This window comes from Panthera uncia (assembly GCF_023721935.1).
Source record: "Panthera uncia isolate 11264 chromosome B3 unlocalized genomic scaffold, Puncia_PCG_1.0 HiC_scaffold_1, whole genome shotgun sequence".
Classification (NCBI taxonomy): domain Eukaryota; kingdom Metazoa; phylum Chordata; class Mammalia; order Carnivora; family Felidae; genus Panthera; species Panthera uncia.
Window position 1 is genome coordinate 134,494,100 of NW_026057582.1, and position 24,476 is coordinate 134,518,575.

Genomic DNA, 24,476 nt, shown 5'->3' on the forward strand with positions numbered 1-24,476 from the left:
AGAAGCATATAAAAATCATCATTCACTGTGATAATGTGGGGTTTAGCTCATGAATGCAAGGTTACCTCACCTTAAAAAATCAAATACTGTTCTATTCCCTGTAAATAAACAATGCAAAACTACATCATTATCTCAGTGATGTGGAGAAAAACATTTAAAAAAATTAAACATCCATTCAAAACAGAATCTCACAATGGACAAGGAATATAAAGGGAATTCTTCAACCTGAAATTGAGCATAAAAAAAAAAAAGTCCTGTAGTTACCATCATGCCTAATGGTGAAAGATTAAATGCTTTTTCTGGAAGATCGGGAATAAGGCAAGAATATTTGCTCTCACCATTTCTGTTCAACATTTTACTATGTATTCTAACTAGTACAATAAGACAAGAATAGTAAAGAGAAGTGTGTGTGTGTGTGTGTGTGTGTGTGTATACACATATATATTTTTTTAATATATATATATTAATTTTAGTTTTTAAATTTACAGCCAAATTAGTGTATAGTGCAACAATGATTTCAGGAGTATATTCCTTAATACCCCTTGCCCATTTAGCCCATCCCCCCTCCAATAACCCCTCCCATAGCCCTCAGTTTGTTCTCCATATTTATGAGTCTCTTATGCTTTGTCTCACTCCCTGTTTTTATATTATTTTTGCTTCCTTTCCCTTACGTTCATCTGTTTTGTCTCTTTAAGTCCTCATATGAATGAAGTCATATGATTTTTGTCTTTCTCTGACTAATGTCACTTAGCATAATACCCTCCAGTTCCATCCACGTAGTTGCAAATGGCAATATTTCATTCTTTTTGATTGCCAAGTCACACTCCATTGTATATATATACCACATCTTCTTTATCCATTCATCCATCAATGGACATTTGGGCTCTTTCCACACTTTGGCTATTGTTGATAGTGCTACTATAAACATTGGGGTGCATGTGTCCCTTCCAAACAGCACTCCTGTATCCCTTGGATAAATACCTAGTAGTGCAATTGGTGGGTCGTAGGGTAGTTCTATTTTTAGTTTTTTGAGGAACCTCCATACTATTTTCTAGAGTGACTGCACCAGCTTGTGTTCCTACCAACAATGCAAAAGAGATCCTCTTTCTCCACGTCTTTATCAACAACTGTTGTTGCCTGAGTTGTTAATGTTAGCCATTCTGACAGGTGTCAGGGGGTATCTCATTGTGGTTTTGATTTGTATTTCCCTGATGATGAGTGATGTTGAGCATTTTTTCACGTGTCAGTTGACCATCTGGATGTCTTCTTTGGAGAAGTATCTATTCATGTCCTTTGCCCATTTCTTCATTGGATTATTTGATTTTTGGGTGTTGAGTTTGATAAGTTCTTTATAGATTTGGAATACTAACCCTTTATCTGATATGTCATTTGCAAATATCTTCTCCCATTCTGTTGGTTGCCTTTTAGTTCTGCCATAAAGAGAAGTATATTGGGAAAAAAGAGGAACTGTTTTTACTCAAAGTATAGTATCATAGGTAGAATATTCTAAGAATTTTACAAAATAAAGTACTGGAGTTAATATGCAAGTTTAGCAAGGTAGCAAAATGCATGATCAATGATAAAATTCATCCTATTTCTATATACTAGCAATGAGTAATCCAGAGATGAAATTAAGGAAAAAATCCATTTGCAAAAGTTTCTAAAAGATTAAGTCAATTAGAAGTAAATTAAACAGGGGCGCCTGGGTAGCTCAGTCAGTTAGGTGTCTGACTCTTGATTTTGGTTCACATCATGATCTCACTGTTCATGAGTTCGAGCCCTGAGTCAGACTCTGTGCTGACAGTGTGGAGCCTGCTTGGTGTTCTCTCTCTCCCTCTCTCACTACCCCTACCTTACTTTCTCTGCCATCTCTCAAAAATAAATAAATAAACTTTAAAAGTTTAAAAACAGAAAGAAATTAAATAAAAAGTGCATTATGTGTACACTGAAAACCACAAAACATTGTTTAGAGGAATTAGAGGTGACCTGAACAAATGGAGAAGTGTACCACGTTCATGGATTGGAAAACTCAATGATCATCAGATGGCCACTCTCCCCAAATTTTTCTATAGAGTCAGTACATTTCTTATCAAAATCTTAGGAGGCTTTTTTGTTGATATTGAGAAGATAATCTTATGACTTATGTGGAAATACACAAGAGTATGAATAGCCAAAGAAACTTTAAAAGAGAAGAAAAAAGTTACAGGATTTACTCTACATGATTTGAAGACTTTAAATTTCAAAACTAAAAAGCTACAGTCATCATGAACGTCTTTTGTTGGCATCAGGATAGACCTATAGATCAGTAGAACAGAATAGAGGGAAAATAAATACACATAGAAATACTCACACATTTGTAGCAATTGATTTCCTGCAAAGATGCCAAAGCACTTCAGTACAGCAGGGAGGAAGGACAGACTGTCTATCAAACAGTGCTGAAACAATTGGGTAGCCACAAGGCAAAATATGAATTTAGATATTTACTTAACACCATACACAAAATGTAACTTAAAATAGATCATACACCTAAATGTAAGGACAAAACAATAAAACTTACAGAATGCAACCTACTAGAAAATCTTTGTATTTTGTCTGCTTTGATTAGTCAAAGCTATCTTCCATAGAACTCCACACAACACAAACTGTAAAACAAAAAGTTGATAAATTGAGCTTTGTCAAACTTAAAGAATTTTACTCTTTAAAAGTCCCCTTATAAGTAAGTGGAAGACCAACCATACACTGGGAAAAATATTTGCCAATCAAGTAACTGATAACAGACATATATCCAGAATGTGCAATTTTTTACAAGTCAATAATAAGAAAATAAACACACACATAAAAAACCCCAAAAATTATTCTTGAATATGTCAACAAAAACAATGTATGCATGGTTAATATTAACAATATTATCATTCATCAGGTAATTGTAAATTAAAACGATAATGGGATAACACCACACAATCACTAGAATGGTTATAATAAAAAAGACAAAATATCAAGTGTTGGGGAAAGGTGTTTTAGAAACTGGAATCCTCATTTATTATTGGTGGAAGTGTAAAATGGTGTGGCCAATTTGGAAAACACTTTGACAGTTTCTTCAAAGTGAAACACACCTTTAATGCACAGCCTAGCAACGCCATTCCTCTGTATCCACCCAAGAGAAGTGAAAACACTTGTCCACAAAAATGGACATACTTCTCATAGTATGTGGACTATGGACTTCTCATAGAAGTACCATTACACAATATCCCCAAACTGGTAACAATGCAAACATGTCCGCCAACTTGTGAATGGATACACAGAACATGGAATCTTCAGACAGAGTATGTTCATACAATGGAAACTTATCCACCAATGAAAAGGGACAAACTACTGATGCATGCAACAACATACACTTAAAAAAGAAGTCAGAAACTAACACAAGATGTATGGTTTAATTTGTATGAAATTTCTGAAAAAGGCAAAAATTATAGTGTTAAAAAGCAGATCAGGGGTTGCCTAGGGAAGGACTGACTGGAAGTGAGCATGAAAGACATGTTTGTATGGTGATGAAAATGTTCCCAAGCTGGACTGTGGTGAGGACTGCAAAATATATGCATTTCCTAGGGGTGCCTGGGTGGCTCAGTTGATTAAGCGTCTGACTTCGGCTCAGGTCATGATCTCACAGTTGGTGAGTTTGAGCCCCGCATGGGGTTCTGTGCTGACACCTTGGAGCCTGGAGCCTGCCTCCAATTCTGTGTGTGTGTCTCTCTCTCTGCCCTTCCCCAGTTCATGCTCTGTCTTTCTCTCTCTCTCTCAAAAATAAATAAGCAATTAAAACTATATACATTTCCTAAAAATCATCAAACTGTTCACTTACTTCAATAAAGCTGATATCAATAACGTGTGTTATTAAAAGTAAAAATTTATTGGGGCACCTGGGTGGCTTAGTTGCTTGAGTGTCTGACTTCAGCTCAGGTCACGATTTCATGGTCCATGAGTTCGAGCCCAGCATCGGGCTCTGTGCTGTCAGTGTGGAGCCTGCTTGGGGTTCTCTCTGTCCTTCTGTCTCTGCCCCTCCCCTCCTTATGTTCTCTCTCTCTTTCTCTTTCCCTGTCTCAAAATAAATAAACTTAAAATAAAAAAGAAGTATGAAGAAATAGAATGACATGAATTCTGTGACAATTAAAACTTGAGCCTTAAAGAATTTTAACTGCCTATTGTGGATCACAGTGAACTGAGGAGAGGTGGATGGAATCAGTTCTTTGGCAGTCCTGCCTGGGAAGTGTCTCTTGTTAGTGACATTTCCTGGCCTTGGTCTTCCTCATAAATTTCCAGTTTTGAGGAGTGGCAAAGATAACAACTGTGGATACTACTTCTATAGTAATGAGCATGTGCCAGGCACTGTTCAAAGCACCCTGTATACGTTCATTCATTTAATCTTCCCAACTACTGCATCTTCTAGAATGGTGCACGGCAATAGGATATGCTTAACCAATGTTTGTGAAATGAATAGGTACTTTTAATAGCATCCCATTTCATATATGAGGAAGGAGGTTGCAGAAATGCGGTAAAATGTCTAAAGGTCATATAGTTAGCAAGAGCTGGGATTAGGACCCAGGTGACTCAGCACCAGACCACACCTCAGATTCTGACCTTAGTGATCTTCTAAAGCATGTGTTCTATGAGACAGAAACAAAAACCTGAGTCAAACTACTCTGCAGAATGAAGAGGGAGTAAGTCCTTGTTGGACACTTGGTAGGCGGGGATTATCTAAGTTAAGAGAAGGGAAATATACAAGGTAAAGAGAGGTTTTAAAAGCTGGTTTTGTTTTTTTTTTCCAATCATGGAAGTTTGAATATTGGAGCAGAGTGACCCTTCCTTTCCTCTAAACCTCTGAAGAGCATAGTAACAACACTGCATGGTTACTGAGGCTTCTCTTGACTTTACTGCTTCACTCAAGGTAGAAGCTGTTCTTACCCCTCCCCCTTCTGTGATGACAAAAATGAGGGTTAGCGGACTTAAAGGACCTTCTCCATGTCAAATCGTGTAGTGTGAATCCAGAATTCATACTTTTGACTCCTTGTCCCAGCTATGCCCTTGCCACATGCTTAAGTCAGAGAAAAGAGAAGACGTCTGAGTTCTGTAGAGGTGATCATGGGGAACCGGCACCCCACAGAGGGCTTCTCCCTGGAAATGAGCTGGGAGCTAAGAACTGTCTAGTGGGTTCATAGTCAGCATATCTTTGAAAGTTCTATCTTCTGTGAATTTAGGAAACCAGGCAGGACTTGGAAGAGTCAGCAGAAAGCAGATGAATTGAAATGCAGCTCAAGCTTTTACAATGTTCCCCCAAACCAGAATTAATGATTCAGGACCACCTCTTCCCCCATCGGCTGAGGTGCTCTAGACCCAGCTGCTCTAAGACAAATGGGATTCAGTGTCTACGGGGATGCAGAATACTCATTCTCGGGGCTGTTTCTTGTCTAGTCTTTAAGTCCCTGCTAGGTTTATGTTGAGACCATGCTAAATGCCAGCTCCTGAACCATGTTGTGTATGTATATTATGTCATTCGTTCCTTGTATTTCTTTTTTTTTTTTTAATTTTTTTTTCAACGTTTTTTATTTATTTTTGCGACAGAGAGAGACAGAGCATGAACGGGGGAGGGGCAGAGAGAGAGGGAGACACAGAATCTGAAACAGGCTCCAGGCTCCGAGCCATCAGCCCAGAGCCCGACGCGGGGCTCGAACTCACGGACCGCGAGATCGTGACCTGGCTGAAGTCGGACGCTTAACCGACTGCGCCACCCAGGCGCCCCTGTTTCTTGTATTTCTTTACGTGCCTATGGAATTATAATACCTACTGAAGAAGTTCTGTCCTACAGTGGTTACACTAAGCTCATGTGATCTGAATTAGGATATCTGAGTTGACATTCTGGATTTGTCCTTACTAGCTGTGTGACCATTGAAAAGTTACTCATCCAGCCTCTATGTTATGAGATAATAACAGAATTTATGTCAAAGACTCATGATGATTAATTGAACTAATGCATGTAAAATACATAGCAAGTGTTGAGTGAAAAGGCAGCTATTATAATTTTCTTTTTTTTTTAAATATGAAATTTTTTGTCAAATTGGTTTCCATACAACACCCAGTGCTCATCCCAACAGGTGCCTTCCTCAATACCCATCACCCCCCTCCTCTCCCTCCCACCCCCATCAACCCTCAGATTGTTCTCAGTTTTTAAGAGTCTCTAGTGTTATGTATGCTAAGTGAAATAAGTCATACAGAGAAAGACAGAAACCATATGTTTTCACTCTTAGGTGGATCCTGAGAAACTTAACAGAAGACCATGGGGAAGGGGAAGGGAGAAAAAGGGGAAAAAAAGGAAAAAATAAAGAAAAAAAAGTTAGAGAGGGAGGGAGCCAAACCAAAACAAACTATTATAATTTTCAACTTTTGGAAACCGAGATTAAGTTTAAGGGCACAGAGCAAGTGGGAGAAAAAGAGTTGAAGGTCCCAAGTCTTTTTCCATTGGAGCTGGGAGATCCCTTGGAGCATCACAATAAGGGTCCACTGGCTCCATTCACATGCAGTGTTTATCTATATCTTAATTCATTTAGAAAACAAAACAAGACAATCTCCAAATACTAACGCTATAATTATCTTCATTTCTCTGACATAGATCTATTTGTGTGAGATCAAAAGGGAAATGGGTTCAGGACTTTATTACCAATGCTGTAGTAGTTTTGGAGTCCATTATTTAATGGCTAAACTCTTGCTGTGGATATGTAACAGACATGCTCCAACTGCATCTTGTAAACCCCTTATTCTCCAGGCTCCAACAAAGGGATCATAGCTTGTAAAGCTTTCTGAGATACACGCCATTAAGTGGAACATGTGGGCATTTGGGTATGGGCTATATGAGCTAAGAAAACCGGGTTCACTTAAGTAAGAAAAAAGAGATCGTTTAAATAATGTCCAATTAAACTTTTTATAGCAAGGTAAAATATTGATAAACTGAGACCATTTTCAAGTATTTTCAATCATTTTAGTTGCTATGTATATGTCATAAATATTTTATGTAATACATAAAACAAAATAGTTTACATAGCATATAAATAATATATATATAGTGTATGTATGTATAAATATAGTGTGTGTGTGTGTGTGTGTATATCTATCTATCTATCTATATATATATATATATATAGTGTGTGTGTGTGTGTGTGTGTGTGTGTGTGTGTACGTGCGCGCATGTGTGTGTGAGATATATTTAAGCAGTCTCCTAAGGGTCTGGACTAGCAGATTCTATTTATTTCAGCAAATAATTATGGAGTGCCCCCTACGAGCCACCCAGCTTGGTGTGCAGAGATTTTCCTGTGAACAAGACACAGACCTGCCCTTATGGAACTTCTGAGCTGCAGAGGAGATAGAAAATAAACAGCTAATTACATGAAAATTAATTTTACGGTGATTACGATGACACTTTGAAGGAGAAAAATGGGGTGAAGGAATCACTGGGAGAGAGGGACAAAAGTGGGTAGATGAAATCAATTAGGGGACAATTATAGAAACTCAAGTGAGGACATAACAGCTCATTTCCCTTGTCCAAATGATGCTGTAGGTCTGCAGGCTATGTTGGGAACTTAACGATCATACTAAATTATATGAATAATTATGTTAACATATACATATATCATAGGTAATTTATAATATAATTAATACTTGTATTAATCTTTATATTAATGTGATTAAGTTATGTTAAGCATGGGGACAGTAAGAACCCAGGTTATTAAGAGATTTGCTCAGTGTTCTAGAAATTAACAAAATTGCATTTCTTTAAAAGTACTCTTAATTTGTATTCTCATTCTGAGGAAAGAACACTTCCTTCTCCTTGCAATTTGTCCAAAGCCTGAAGTTTCACTGTTTGTTATCTAATATGCATAATTTTGTACTATGTGCTAGTATTCTGTCAGCAGTGAAGTAAAGAACCCTTCTTGTTAATGGCACAAAAGTTTGGGACTATCTAGGCTCAGGATTTCTGCTAACCCAAGGACCTGGTGTGCTATGAATTCTTGAGTCATCGTCCTCGAAGCGGGGAGGTCTGGTGACTAGAAGCCCCCTTTCTGTCAATCAGAGAGTGGCAAGGATCTACATACAGATGCTTTCTAACCATAGATTAAGTTGTCTCACCTAAAGCTTTTCCACCCTAGGAAACAGTGGTATATAAGAACTCAGAGAGGATGGATTTAGTTTTATAACTGGTCCAGCCTCAGATTTATGAGATTTACAAGATGGGACTAGCAAGTTCATTTTGGCAGTCGTACTATTTTAGGAAACTTTATATGTGACCTTCAGCGATCATCAATGATTTGGATATCTGGGATAAGTCAGAAGTCCTTAGTTTGACTCTTGGAGCTAGAAAACCATGAGACTGGGTGGAGTCACTCTCTAAATTTCAGTCCGTATGAAATCTGTGTCTTTCCATGGAGCTCAACACAGCGATGTGTGAGGCTGAATGTATACATGTACAACATCGGTCCACAGTGATGGAGAGACATGGAACTGGGAGATCATGGTCTTTCGAGTAGGCCGGATTGACATTTGGATCCCATTCCAACCACTTTGTAGTTGGACTTATGCTATTTCTTTCTTACTTTTCTAAGTCTCAGATTCCTCATTTGAGAGCACAAAACAACAAACCCTTGATACCCATTCCTTAGGGTTGATAGAAGATTGCAGGAGCATATATTAAGTGTTTGATATATTGATATGCTTAATAAATGTTGGGACATTATTTTTTATGATGCATATCCCTAATTCATCATGATTTTATTTTTTTTGTTGTAGACTCTTCCCAAAATCCTTGATAAGCTAGCTCCAGCATTCACGATGAGCAGCTGCAGTTTCCTCGTGGAGAAATCCCGAGCCTCCACAGCCCGGGTGGTGGTGTGGAGAGAGATGGGGGTGTCCAGAAGCTACACAATGGAGAGCAGCTTCTGTGGCTGCAACCAGGGGCCCTATCAGGTATGTGAGGCTCCGGCATATGCATACTTTCTGTCCAGCAGCTATGTACTGTAATGGGGGCACTATTAAAGACCTCTCAGTTCTTCTTTCTCTCCTGAACGTGCAAGAAGTCTCCAGGTAGTCTGGCCTCGCTACCTGATCTTGCAGAACTAATCAATGATTGCATTCACTGGCAGCACAATCTGTGTTTATCCTGGAAGCAATTTGTACGTGCCTGTTGGTTTGGTTTCTCAATCATGTGCCCTGGCCAGCAAGTGGCAGGGAGCCTCCCTCAGACATGCACCCCCAGCTTTTATGGAACCTCGGCCTGGAGCTGTTATATGCATGGGGATCTCTTGTTACCTTTTGCACAACTCGACTGGTTCCCCTTGCATCATAAAGGGTGTAGGTTGGTGCATAGATATAGCCCTTTACATCCGTGTATTGCGTGCCTCTATCTTATGTGATTATCTAAATCAGCAGCTCTCTGTTGCCCTGCTATCACCAGAGCACACAGAAGTGTGTTCATGACATGTATCTCCCCAACATGAGTGGATCTGGGACTCATGCTCCAGTGTCAAGGGAAAGGCTCGTATAAATCACATTTTTTTTTCTACAGCTCTGTTAACTGCATGAGCAGCTGGATAGCTACTAAGTCAGCCTGCTTTAGCTGCTCTTCCCTGTCCCCACTAGAGGAGCATAAATAAGGGACATTGTGACAATGCCATGGTAGTAGATTCTTTTAAATTTGTTAGACAAGCTGACAGTCTTCTATTCAATCCCAAGGATACCTGGACCTTACCAACATTAAAGCTCATTACATTGGCTTTGATATTATCCTGGAACAGCCAGGAAACACTTGGCACCTGCATGGTCCTGTGCTTGTGGAAATCTGGTAGCTCTCAGGGAAGACAGGGAGTGACAGGTGATGAATATTAACTAACTTCTCACCTGGCCAAAGACTTTTTTCTTTTTTGACACAGGGCTACTGAACCACCCATTCTAACCTATTAATTCTGTTAAATAGCCAATCAGTCCAAACAGTTGCTCAAAATAAATTGTTCAGTTATTGAATTAATAAATTATTAGATTGAATTAATCCAGTTTACCCAAATTAATGTCGATGTAGAATAAGAAGAGTGAGATCATTGGAGGGGCATGGGATTAGGCATCACAAGACCTCACTTTTCCACTTATCAGCAGTGTTGCAAGCTACATACCTCTACGAACCTGTGTATGTTTCATATATCGAGTGTTAATATTCATAAGGATTCCTTTCCTCCCTACTGCACAAGAGTTTTTGTAAAAGCCAAAAGAGAATGTAGACAGGAATGCATTTGAAGGTTGTATCATCAGGAATATGTTCAGTCCCTTGGCATTCAAAACCTGTATGATTGGGAAAAATAAGCCTGGAGTATTATTGACTCTAAGGACTTAAGGATATAGACTTGTATCCTTCTAGTTGTGTGCCCTTTGATGGATAGGGGCGAGACACTTATTTAAAGGAGGACTCCATGCATCCTTCACAGATCTATTGGAGTGGTGACTTTCATTGACTTTGTTTCTCCACGTAGCAATTCAGGCTAACAGCTTCCAGTCAGATAAGTATCAGTGCCATTCATGATAAATCAACTAGAAACTCAAACCTCTGGAGTTGCTGTTTGAGAACTAGATGACTCAGACATTCAGGCCCCTACCAACACTCCATCTTCCGTGTAACAAACACATGGGCTGTTACAAATGACACGGAATGACAGAGGCTTGCCCAATGGGGTGGCTTTCACATACCAGCTCAGCATTTCCTCTGTGAAACTGTCCACGTGACCTTTGCATGAGATCTTTGTAAGAAAGGATGGAGAAGGAATTGGCTAGAGGAAGCCCTAATGGTGCCAGACCTGGTTTTGCTTTAACAATCCCATCCTCTATATGAAACACCTCTCCGAATGGATTGGTTTTCTCCTTCCCTTTGTTTTTCTGTCCTTACAAATGCTGTTGAATAACTGAGCAAAATTGCAGACAGTGAGTAAGAGGATGATGAATAATTTTACAAAGGGGTAGGGGGAACACCCCAAGGGAAGGAAGCCAGCCCAGAATTGGGAGTTTTGGTGATTTTTGTTTGAGGTATATAATGCAGTCCATGAGCTATAAAGCAGTGTAGAAATTTCCATCCTGAACATATTGCAAATGATTTTTGTACATTGAGAAGCTCAGTCCCAGTTGAGTCCTGAGGTTATTATTTTAAGGTCATCTTTCCATTTTTTGTTTAGCATTACCATTTATCCAAAAGATGGAGGGTACTTAAATACACCCATGAGGGGCATTCCTTCCTTCCTTCATAAGAATATCAATATTTTTGCAGTTTCTCTGGTTAATGCAGCTTTAAAGTAGTTCCAATCATTTCTCCCCCAGCACACTAAGTACCTGATTTGTTAGTATGGAAATGAAATATCATTTCTTACAATGACATTTATGTTGGAATGGCATTAAAGAACATAAGCTATTACCTTCAAATAATTATTACTAATATGATATTTTCTCTTCTATTTTCCAATCTATAGTTGGTTAATTTAAAAAAAAAAAGAATTCTCTTGCTTTTGTGTCTTTGGAATATAGTCTCTACTGCTAGGTTATACATTTAGATCTATAATCTCTGAGTCTCACCGACTGAGTGATTTACTTTATCTGTTAGGGACTGGTCCAAAACTATTGAGGCTATGGAGGGGAAAAGCCAAAATGGAATCAGGCATACTCTCGGGGCTCATGTTTTAGAGGTGTCCAGTCTGTGTGGATAGCTGTGTATTTCACACCTAGCATTTGCAGCCTGGGGTCACATACATGGTGTGTTTGCACATTCAAAGACATGTGCCTGGGCCCCATTGGCTGCTTGTAACTTAGGACAGTGTGAGCACTGCCACCCAAGCAGGCTGTCCACATGCCCTTCGGCAATGCTGCTGACTTGTGGGCAAAACGGGTCTTTGTCAGAGGAAGGACAGAGTGAGCACCTGAGGTCTGAAGAGTAACTCAACTGATATTTAAATCCCCTCACTTCACACTACAGCAATCCATTTGCTATGCCACCAACAGAAAGATTTTCCAGTAACCCAAACCTATTCAAGTCACAGTGTTGCCCATAATCCTTCATTGTGTTCAGAGCAAGTCCAGCTCCTTATCATGCCAGGTAAGGCCTTGTACAACCTAATTCATTTGTGTAATGCTCAATCCTTTGTTTAGCATAGAGTACATGTTGAATATGTGTGATGATTGGCAAATGAATGGAAAAATAAGTGAACAAATGGATGGCGATTTCCATGTAGAGTCAGATGATTATCCTCTCTGTCCATAGATCACTAGAAAAAGAGAAGGAATTGCCATGGTCACGTGTGACTAGAAGCCACTTTCAAATGAAGATTTTAATTTTTTAATTTTTTAAAGTTTATTCATTAATTGAGAGAGAGAGAAAGAGTGAGATGAACAGAGAGAATTCCAAGCAGGCTCCATGCTGTCAACACAAAGCCCAATGCAGGCCTTGATCCCAAGAACTGTGAGACCATGACCTGAGCCAAAATCAAGAGTTGGATGCTTAACCAATGGAGCCACCCAGGCGCCCCAGAAATGGAGATTTTTAGAGTCATTGAAATGGATAGTAATGGAAAATGTGTGGGTGAGAGAGAGAAATGTGTAAGAATGCAATGTTGAGTCCTCTCGAATCTGTCACTATACACATGATTTGAGAGCACCTAATGGATTCTTTCTCAGAGTAAGAAGATTCTAATCCAGGTGCACTCTCACATGGCCACATTCTAATAAAAAAAGATGATTCAATGGAAGGACTTCCACCAGTATACAGGGGGGATGCTGCAATGCACCTGCCAGATCCCCTTTCGGACCAAGGTACTCATTTTCCTGGCTGCTCACAGCTGTGTTCATCACCAGAAATTGTCTGCAGCTGATAGAAGTAGCCTTGATCAAAGCTTTGGCTTCTTAGTGTGAGCAGCCTGCATCCAATAGCTGTTCTGAGTGTGGGTACAAAGGCCTGGCCTCGTAGCCCCAGTTGGGAACACTCCAAAGGGCCATTTCAGCTCCAGAACTCTCTGTAGGATTGGCCGGGGCCTCTGTCACAATTGCACTGTGATTCAGCTTCCCACTCTGACCACTTCTGCTTTTTTTGCCACTCACAGGTGTTGTGCTGGTGAGTGCTCCCCAAAAGTCCTTCTGCAAAACAACTTACTACTGTATTTCAAACAAACAAACAAACAAACAAACAAAAACCCTGAGATCACGAAACAAAAACATTGCAACTAAGTGCTTGGCTATTGAAGATGGCTTGAGAGGGATGAACTTCATATGAAAAATTAAGTCATCTCACTTGGCTTGCAGGGCTCCCAGTGTCCTCCAGTTCACACTCTGCATCGTTAGCTGTTTCAGGACGTAACCCCACACGGATTGGGAGACCGCAGCTCAGTGCAGGGACTCTTGCACCGCTGCTGTACCTCCATTGTGGTCCAGAAGGGATGCTGGGTGTATTAGTTTCCTGTGGCTGCCATCCCGAATCTCCATACATTTGGTGGCTTAAAACCATAAATTTATTCTTGCACAGCGTTGGAGACTAGAAGCCTGAAATCAAGGTGCCGACGATACTATGTTCTCTCTAAAGCTCCGGAGGAGACTCTGTCCCATGCCTTTCTTGTAGCTTCCGTTTTTTGCTGGCTCGTAGAAATATCACTCCACTCTCTACCTTTATCTTTGTCTGGCCTTCTCTGCTTGTATGCCTCTGTCTCTGTGTTATCTTTCCCTCACTTAAATTACCTATTATTTTTTTTATTTCTTATTGAAGTATAGTTGACACACAATGTTATATTAGTATCAGGTGTACAATATAGTGATTCAACAACTTATACATTATTGGTTTCTTCTTTTAAGGACACCAGTCATATTGGATGTAGGGTCCAGCATACTCTAGTATGACCTCATCTTAACTAATTACACCTGCAACAACCCTAGTTCCAAATCCGGTCACATTCTGAGGTTCTGAGAAGGAAATGAATTTGGGGGGGATGCCATTCAACCTGGTACACTGGGTCAGGCAAGGAGGTACAGAATATACAGATCCAAGAACCAGAAAGAAGTTTTTATTTCTGTCTTCTTATTTCTATGCTGTGAAGCTTCAAACAAATTCTAGTCAGTCTTGTTTTCACTGTACCTCCTGAACAAGAAAATAAGAAGTTTCAGATTTTCTTGGAACATCTTGGAATCCAAATTTGAAGGACATTCCGTGTATGATGAATGCTGATTAGCGCTGCTTGAGGATTATAATATATAGTACCGTAAAGCAGTGATAATGGTAATAAACACATTAATGGTACTTACTCTTTGTCAAGGCTTTTTCATATATTAAATTACTCCATCTTTGCTACCATGTGACAAAATACTGCAAAGTTGGTTTTATTATCATTACCATCATCGTCCTTGTTATCCAAATGGAGACACTTAGAGAGGCTAAGTAACTTGGTCAATGTCACACACATAGCTAGTATGTTTTAGAATCAGGGTTTGAACGCAGACAGGTCTGGCACTGGAATCTTTGCTTTTACCCTCATGCCTTTTGCTTCATAGGACGTTATCGGTCAAAGTATCCCTGGGCTTTGGAAACAGGAGAACTACCTTCTGCTTTTGGCTGTCACCAAATAGATCTGCAGCAACAAGTTTCTCATGTATAATAGGAAAATGTAATTAGAAATGAAAATTGGACATGGTCTCTGCCAAAATCATGCTTGAAAAGGGTTGCCTTCGCTGGGTATCTAAGGAGCTTCTGGATCATCTAGATCAGGGCGCTCTCGCTTAATTCTGAAACCCCCAAAAACCTTCTATGGCACCTTCTGAGTAGATCCAATTTTCTAGGGAGAAAGTATTTTGCTTTTAGCACCAATTAGCTAATGTCAGGAGATCTGTTCTACCCTTCGCATCCCCCATCTTATCCTGAGCTGTTTTGTTTTTTTATCTTTCCAGAGTAAACAAAGAGGAATTGGAGGAATACAATACCTAGGTATTGGTAGCTGTCTATCAGGCAGGGAAAATGGGAAGAGCACAGCTCATCTTTAGTAAAACATCAACTTAAGTTTGTATTAGTCAACCTCCTATGTTGCTTTCCATACTCACTTCACTTCCTGAAGGCTCCTCTCCTTTTTGCATTTTTCCCATTAGGGAATGATTGCTCTCAACAACTCATTGAGTCTTTATTTGAGGACATCTCTTTTCCCCCCAAGTGTCCTAAGCCACAGAATCACCTCTCTACCAGGGTCTACACATATATTCTCTCTCTGCCACGCATGTGTGTGTATCACACATATGTACACAGTTGTACGGATGTCCATACCAGCAGTTTTGAATGACAGCTTCATGTGGGAGGTGTAGTTTATTGTGTAGTGTGGGCACTTGTACCAGAGTTCCAAGGAGAGCTCTGCATTTAGCAGCCATGACCTCGAGACAGTGACCTGTTTTCTATGACTTTTGGTTGTAACGGTGATGTTCTTCACAGTTCCTAGTTATAGGAATGTTGTAAAGACTGAATGAGCTACTGCCTGTAAAATGTGTATCACTATTTTCATACTAAACACTCAATACCTTTTATTGTTTGTATTCTTATTGATTGTGTGTAAGAATTTTTAATGGTGGTTTTCTTTTTCATCTTAAGTACTGATACTTAGACTCCAACCCTCAGCCATAATTGTCTTATTCATACTTTCTTAAGTACAACCATTGAGGTTAGACATCAGGTCTCTGTGATTTTTACTAACTTTAATAGGCAGCCAGGGTTGCCACAAATATGGGTACTGATTGATTACAATTCTAGAAAAGATGTGCACTTGGTCAAAGCCTAGAAAGAAACGTCAAAATAGCCATAGATTTTGGGTTTTATAAAAACGATATCCATATAGCAATATTTATAGATTTAGTTACATCAAAGAAACTTCTGTGTGTATTACCTTGACATTTCCTCTGCCTTTTATTCTATCAAACTTCCTACACAATCTAGCCCATATTATAGCCAATTTGCATGCAAGGTCCTAGAAAAGAGAAGGGGAATTTGTGAGCCCGAGTCTAGGGGAAGGGAAAGAAAGAGCAAGGAGTAGAGGTCGGGACAGGAAACATACTTGAATTTAAAAGTCTATTCCAATTATGAGCACAACTCGGGAATATATTTTGGATCACTATTCTCTTGGAACCCATTTCCTTATCGTATGGGCAGCCTCAAATTAGAATATCACTCTTTTTAAGCTCTGAATTGGGCAGGGGGGGGATCCTGTTAATTTCACTAATGTAATCTGAGGAATAGGATTTCTCAAACTTTAATGAGCATAGGAATTATCTAGGGATCTTATATGATGCAGATGTTTGCACCACATATCCATGTGACCTGGGGTATGGCCCAGAGATCTGCATTTTATTAAGTGCCCCTGAAGATTCAAATTCTGGTGACCCAGAGGCCAGTGACTGAGAAATGGGGCAGGTTACTAGTTTTTGCAGTTTCTGTTTTTGTTTGCTCGCTTCTGGTCTCCTTTGGGCTATAGGTGATCTTCCATGGCTTTTGTCATAAAGTCTTAAATTCTCTGCCTTCCCTACCCTTGTGTGTGTGTGTGTGTGTGTGTGTGTGTTTCATTTGTGCTTTTAGGTGATTGGCCTAGTTCTCTCACAAGAGTTGTATGGAAAAACTGTCCATATCCCAATGAGAGTTTAAAATGTTTCTGTTTGTTTTTCTAGCTCCTGGGGATGCCCCAGGTCAAAATTTCTTAAATTGGCTATAGAACAAAAGAGTATAGGAACAAATATAATTACATACAAAAGTGTTTTTTTGTCTATGTATACATTTTTCTGGGGAGAAAATCTATAGTTTTTAAGACATTGTTAAAAGAGTGGATGACCCCCAAATAATTAAGAGCTCATGACTTAGTTTACTGAATCCAAGATGTCTAGAAGCCCTTTACAGCTTCTTGGTTTCTGCTCTCTTAAAAAAAAAAAAAGTTTAATGTTTATTTATTTTTGAGAGAGAGAGGGCAAGCAGGGAAAGGGGGTGGGGCAGAGGATCCAAAGCAGGCTCTGTGCTGACAGCAGAGAGCCCAATGCAGGGCATGCAGAGCTTGAACTCATGAACTGTGAGATCATGCCCTGAGCTGAAGTCAGACACTTAACTGTCTCAGTCACCCAGGCGCCCCTTGGTCTCTGCTCTTAGATCAGCTCTAGAAGCGTTTGACTTTACTTTGTGAAAATCATCCAGGAGTCTGTCACTCGCTGACTCCTTCTGCCTGCTTATCACTTAGCACAAGAACCATGATGTATCTCATTAAGTGTAGATTGGAGTTACTTCCATCTAAATCTTGTGTGATGACTAAAAGATTAGGACACTAATCTTTTCAGGATGATGCTTCTCACAGGTGGTCGTTCAGACTGAGGGTTTGTTAGAAACAAAGAGAGTCTCAGGCCCCACTGACTGCAGCAGGATCTACGTTTTAACAAGATCCTCAGGTGACCTGTGTCCCTAGGAAAGTCTGAGAAGCACTGATTCAGAGCAGCCTTGGTCAACAGGGAGGTGAGAAAGGATTACGGCTCACCAAAGGGAAATTGGGGAGTTCTCTCTTTTCTACTGGGGCAAGGACATTGTTCCCCAAATTTTTGTGAACTGGAATGAGCTGCTGTTTATGAATGGGATTTAAAAATTGAAGGTGGCCCTCAATATGAGACATACTGTGATCTGTGCCAACATTTTAATGCTAGATGAGTCTCTTCTTGTCCCCCTAGCCACCCCCCCCCCCCCCATATGCTCTCACCTTCTCCACTCTAGGGCTTTGAAAAGAGAAGGACAACTTTCCAAAAGTCCGTTTGGCCATCAGAATGCCACTTCATTCCTTTGTAAATACAAATGTGAAACACAGCTCTAATCTATCATTTTAGTATTAGCCACTATTTGAACCATTCACGTCTATGCCCTTTTTGTTCTTATTAACTGTGATTCAACAAGTGTTGCCTTGGTGTTCTTTTTTTTTTTTTTTTAAGCCTCATTGTGTATGATCTCAAAACACAGTCTGAGCCATTTATTAACTCACTGTGGGCTTAATGATGTAGTGAAATATTGTCCTCATCCTCTAGCCCTCAATTCCATAATGTATGTCAGCATTATGATAGAATATTAAAAGGAATTAAATAAAAATCAAGAGGCAGAGATGCTAATAAGGTTGCCAGCAGGGGTCTTTCCTGGGATTACTAATGCCTTGGGAGCTGTGAATTTTAAATGCCCATTGTAGAAAATGGTTCATTGTTTCAAAAGTAAGGATAGAATCTGGCCCTTGGGATCATCCAGTGAGCCTCAAATGACCTCTGATCCTTTAAAAATATGTGGCTTCAAAGGACCAAGAAGAAGAAAAGATGGTTTATCTCTGTAAATCTCACTCTCCCATGTGATCAATGTAAGTGCAATCAACCAAATACCCTAAAGGAAAGGATATAAAACCAAAGGAAGGATTAATTTAATCCGGGGTTTTATGTAGCTTGTATCATAGGGGAAAAGGACAGACCAAACCTGAGATACATTTCTTTGGTTTTTTCTACGTGACCGAGTTCCTTGGAGTAGCTTCTTCTAACGCAGGAGCTGAGAAAGCAGTGTCCCACTCTTGAGAGTAATCCGCAGGATATATTCTCTGTGAACTAGAGTGGACCACAGACCATGACTGTGAAAGGTGATCCTTTCCTCCAGCCAATTTTTAAATTCTCTACCAGGTGTTCCCTCCAAAGGAGTGGCCTCCAAGATTTCTCTTTTTAAAAACTAAGCAGTAATTATCTTTATAAGCCTGTATTCCCTGAATGTAAATGAGAAAAGAACATTTTAGAATATTTTGAACCATGGTATTAGGAGGTAGGCATTAGATATTTTTATATACATTTATACCTCCTTTCTTCATTGATTAGTTAACATATATTTGTTAGGCATCTACTCTGTTTCACACTGAAGTTTGTGACTGGGGATGTTTACAGAAATCTAAAAACACTTAGCAAAGACCAGGCACATGGTCAATTCATCTTCATTCATTCATTCTTTCATTCATCATTCAGTAAACATTAAAAAAAATCCAGACAATATGTTAGGTGCCAAGAATATGACAGAGTGGAATTGACAGCTTCCTACTCTCTCAGGGTTTATAGTCCAGCCAGAAAGGCAGTTAATTAAGTCAGCAATAACAGCAGAGAGTAGTATGAAAACAACTGGGTGTTATAATAGAACACAGAAGGAGATAATTTAGGGCTTTGCTAACTGTTGGTTGAGTTGAATATGAATTATCCACAAATTACTTTTTTTGTGTGAAATTGGAAAAGGTAATTCACCTGACAAAGGAAAAGACACTTGTTTGAAAGTCGGCTAAGGTCAGGGAGTTCTTTTTTCTTTCATCCTCATTTGCTTTCATGCTACTTCTGGCTCATTTCATAGTTCTTATTTTTTCCTTAAAGTTTTTTTTTAAGTTAATTTATTTATTTTGAGAGAGAGATAGAAACGCAGGTTGGGGGGCAGGGCATGGGTAAAGAGGGAGGGAGACAGAGAATCCCAAGCAGGCTCCACACTGTCAGCACAGAGCCTGATGATGAGCCTTGGACTTATGAACTATGAGATCATGACCTGAGCTGAAATCAAGAGTCAAATGCTTAGCTGACTGTGCCACCCAGGTGCCCTTCATTTCATATTTTTAAATTGCACCCTGTAATTCCACATTGGGGATGCATATTATGCTGAATTTGAGTACACTGGAGCATGCAAGTGTGTTCTCCTATCCCTTCTTCCTGCATTCCCTCCCTAGGAACACACAGGAACCTACTGCAGGTGTTTCTATGGAGCTTATAGTGAACCACACCTCCCTGAAGGCAGACACAGAATTGAAAGATCAGAAATGTTTCCAAATCCTCCTTCAACTGGTTCTGAGTAATGAAAGTTAAATAATGGTAATCTTGATTATTTTATGAATTGAATGTCTGGCTCTACCCCCCAAGTATTCCTGAAGACAACGAAAATCATAGTAGGAAAATACCCTTTGCCTAGTGGTTTATAACTCATGAAACACTTTCATAAACTATTATCTCAGGTGAGCCAGAAAACCACCACAGATCAAGTGTGAGGGGAAATGGAAGTGAAAGATTAAAAAAAAAAAAGTGAGCCTGGGATGGCACAGAAAACAGTGAGAAGTGTGGCTGATTATTGGGCTGGTCAAAGCAGTTGGGTGGGCTTGCTCAGCTATGTGACATGTGTCTGGATAAGGCTATGTGCAGAGCCATTTCCAGGATGAGGTGTTGAGATGGAAGAAGGACTTATCTGCCAGCTATGCATGCCCCCCTTCCTGGTTCCCATTAGTCAAAATGTGTCTCCAGAGAAGTGAATCCATATGTCCAGGTGGCACCATTGGGACCTTTTTGTAGCCATTCATCTAAGTCCAGAAATGGTAGATGGGGCCAGAAACTCAGGATGGAAGGCTGGTGGACCTGGTTCTAGAATAGCAGCAATGAAGGAAGTCCTCCCAAGGATGCCAACTGGTCAACCCCAGTATGTGGAAATGTGAGGAGCCCAGCAGAATTGGTGGCACCCAAGGCAAGGCTCACCCCTGGGGGTCCAGGAGTTGGCATCACCAAGGGAATCTGAGGAGGTGCCTAAGATCTGTCCTATACAATTACCAAAAAAAGTCTTTTTTATTTTTTAAAATATGAAGTTAGAGCAACAAATTGACAGTATGCAACTAAAATATTCATAACCCTTCATCCTAAAATTCCCACTTCTAGAAATGTAAGTCCAGAAGTGCACGAAGATACATGTACAAAGATCCCATTGCCTGTTCATGGTGAACAAAGATGCCATTGCCTGTTCGTGGTGACCTTAACTCCCATCACTCAAGGGTCAGTGAAATACACAGTTGTCTGTTTGAACAATGGATGCCTCAGACAGAAGGCACAAGATAATTGCACTCACCTGGTCTTTAGCACTTCTGTCCACTAGCTCCATCATTTATAGCCAATATTTAGGGAAAATTATTTAGTCTTTTTAACAGTGTAGTCGTCAGAAAAATGGGGATAATGAGTTTACCTCCCTCAGCATATGCTTGTATGCAAAGCATTGGAGAGAGCATCTCACACCAAATACCAGCTAATCCTCATCTTCATTGTCATCATCGCTTATATATTGTTACACTCAGTCTACTGATGTGAAAGCTGAAATGGAGAAAATTTAAGGGACCTTTCTTTCTTTTTTTTTTTGAGTTTTTTTATTTTTAAATAATCTGTACACCCAACACAGGGCTCAAACTCCCAACCCTGAGATCAAGAGTCTAGTGTTTCACTGACTGAGCCAGCCAGGTGCCACCCCTTAAATGTTATTCCTTAATGCTTGACAACTTGTCAGCAGTGGGATTTGAATTTAAACCATTCTAATTAGAATCGGAACACACAAAATCCTATGTTATAGCAGGTTGCCTCACGATGAAAATTTCGGGCGTCACAGAGCTCGGGCAAGCAGCCATTGTGTTACATGGCCAAATTTGTGTCTAAAACGATATTAGCAAAATGGAATCCTGGAAAGTATCAAAAGAAAGACTTCATATGGGTAATTGGGAATTCCTACTTTTGGTTAAAACAAAACATTGCTCAAGTAGAAGACGGTTTATAAAAAAATATTTAGAGGTTTTACTTACTGGTAATGTAATATGATTAAAATGTGAAGTACGTTACAAATGTGAATGTGATGTTGGACTACATTAAAATTATCATAATTGCTTAGAATGAGAAAGCTGATATTCTGTCTTCTCCAACTCTGTGTAATTGCACTGAAAAAAAAATGTGTTCCATCAGCAACAGGACTCGATTTTCGAGAACTGTGCTAAAAGTATGCAATGTTCGGGTAAAAAGTGCCTTTTGAGCCATCCTAAGGAGGATGAAGTTTATTTTCAAAGATACTAGGTGTCCATCCATATGATTAAAGGAGAGATGTGATGGGGTCTTATCTGTTTTTTAACAGTTGTGTGCTGAAAGGGACTAGAGACAGGGAGGCCATGTTTGGAAGGAGGGCAGAGGCATTTGGAAGCAAATGAGAGAGACAAACACCTTCAAGAGGGATTCAGAAGGTTGGAACTCACTGGGTCTGGTAAAGAGCTGAATGGTGTGGTGGGGGATGGAGAAGTGGGGAAAAACTCAGGTGACTTCCAGATTTCAGGACTGGATTCAAGATAAGAAATGTAAGGGAAATCATCTTGTGGGCATGTGTGAGAGAGAAAGGGTGATCATATGTATCAGGAAGTGAAACACAGGGAAACTCACCACTTCTTTGGGTGTTACTGAAGACACGAAACACTTAGAGTTTGGCTTAGTAGATACACTCTATGGCCAGTTCCCTCTGTGAAATTCTTGATTCTGTAATCAGAACATTAATGGAGGAGAATGTGAAGTTGCTACGTTACCCTTATGAGGGACTTTCTAACACACACTCATTACTTCAACACAACTGACCTTATCTAGCTTGCAGACTAATTTAAATTCTCAAGCTTATTTCATTTGTACACTCCAAAATGCTTATTATAGATGTCCTTATTGCTATCAACTTCCTAATGCTGTCTTGACTGAAGAAAGGGGTTCTGGGTCAAACTTTACTATACAAACTTGGCCATTTGTATACACATATAATATACATAATATGTTATAAACATATATATTTTTCTAACCATAATACAGTAAAATCAAGAGAAAAAAATAAAAACAGTAAGGCCCAGGAGTATACCTATATCTACCATTGTTTTTGTCATTTTGATGTTGCTTTCTAGACTTTGGCCATATGTACATCTTTTCTAGAATTGTCATCAATCAGTACCTATATTTGTAGATTATTCCTTTTTTTATATTATTCATTTTTAGTTAACTTTACAGCTTAAGGGTTTTCCATCTTTCTCTGAAGACTCTACACTTTGAACAGTTTTCCCCCAATATTGCATTTATCACACTGCAATTTACTTAAAATTGTTAGACATTTAGGTTGCTTCCAAACTTTTGTCTGTTTTATGAAAACTATGGGTGGAAGTTGTTTATGTATAATTTTTCCCCACTCACCACCAATATTTTCAACTAATACGTTAGAGTTCCAAAGGGGAATTTTAGGTTAAAGTGCTTCTGAAAACATGGAAGTTGATCTTGCAAGATATCATTCACCCCAACTGAGTTTGGACTTGGCCTTGACCCCTTTCTCATAATGTTGAGAAGTTGAATTTCCACTTGGGCTTATTAGTTTAACCATATACATAGCACACTTACTAAATGAGAGAACCACTCAGCATACAAAGGAAGACAAGATACAAATAGAATGGCTACTTTTATTTTAAATGTATTTCTCAAATTCTGGCATCTCTTGATTTTGATTATTCCTTCTTACTAATTTTTCCCCCAGATCAGTTAATGGGAAGATCTAGTGCCAATGTTTCATATAAGTTTTCTTATTTCATATATTGTCATAGAAAGGAATTCATGGGTTTTTTTGTCAATTTAGTTTTTAGCTTTTGTGAAATGGTATCCTAAAAGGAACCATTGAAACAACCATCAGGTTGACTTCCAAATTGGATCATCATTGTATCATTCATTTGAAATCTCATTTACCACTGAAAATCACTGCCAATTATCATAACAAATCAATGTTTGTGTCCTCACATTCCTTAAGGTACTCCTCAGTTACCCATGAATGGGTTGAGTACAGCTGTTCACAATCAACCCCGTAATATAACCTAGAACTAAAACCTTCCTCTCTCCCAAATCTCCGTGGTAGAGATATTTCCTCACTGGGTCAGCATTGGTGCAGAGATAAGACCTTGGTAATTTCAGTTGCAAAACATTAAAGAGATTACCAAGGAAAGTTTTCTTCTGGAAAATGGAACTCAAAAGACTTTAAGGATTCAGGATACGAGTTTAATTTGGATTACCAGGTTCATATGCAATGATGATAAATATACACTGGCATGAGGCATTAAAATGATTACTAAAGCAAGGATGATTTCTCTAGCTCAGACTTTCTCAAACTTGGTACTACTATCATTTTGGGGCTGAGTAATTCTTGATTATGGGGGCTGTCCCTTGTGTTGTAGAGTGTTTGAAGTCCCTGGCCACCATCAGATGCCAGTAACACCTCCCTAGTCATGATAACGAAAATATATCCAGACATTGCCAGTTGTCCCCATATGGATCAGAACCACCGTTCTTGAGAATCATGCCTTACTACAGATGTTTTCTTTCCCAAGGCCCCTCTTTGCATCTTGGTTTCCTCAACTACGAGGCACCCGGGTGGCTCAGTCAGTTAAACATCTGACTATTGATTTCGGCTCAGGTCATGGTCTCATGGTTCATGAGATGGAGTAATACGTTGGCCTCTGTGTTGGCAGCAAGGAACCTGCTTGGGACTCTCCTTCTCCCTTTCTCTCTACCCGCCCCCCCCCCCC

General features: G+C 39.5%; 1 protein-coding gene across 4 annotated transcripts in view; it reads left to right on the plus strand.

The window, feature by feature from the left end:
* The window catches only part of AGBL1 (AGBL carboxypeptidase 1), a 318,376-nt gene that overhangs the window by 125,192 nt on the left and 168,708 nt on the right, over window positions 1–24,476 (plus strand). For all 4 annotated transcript variants that reach the window (XM_049611919.1, XM_049611918.1, XM_049611920.1 and 1 more), the window contains exon 5: window positions 8,830–9,006. In XM_049611919.1, the coding sequence (XP_049467876.1) occupies window positions 8,830–9,006 (177 nt within the window). The remainder of the gene's footprint in view (window positions 1–8,829; window positions 9,007–24,476) is intronic.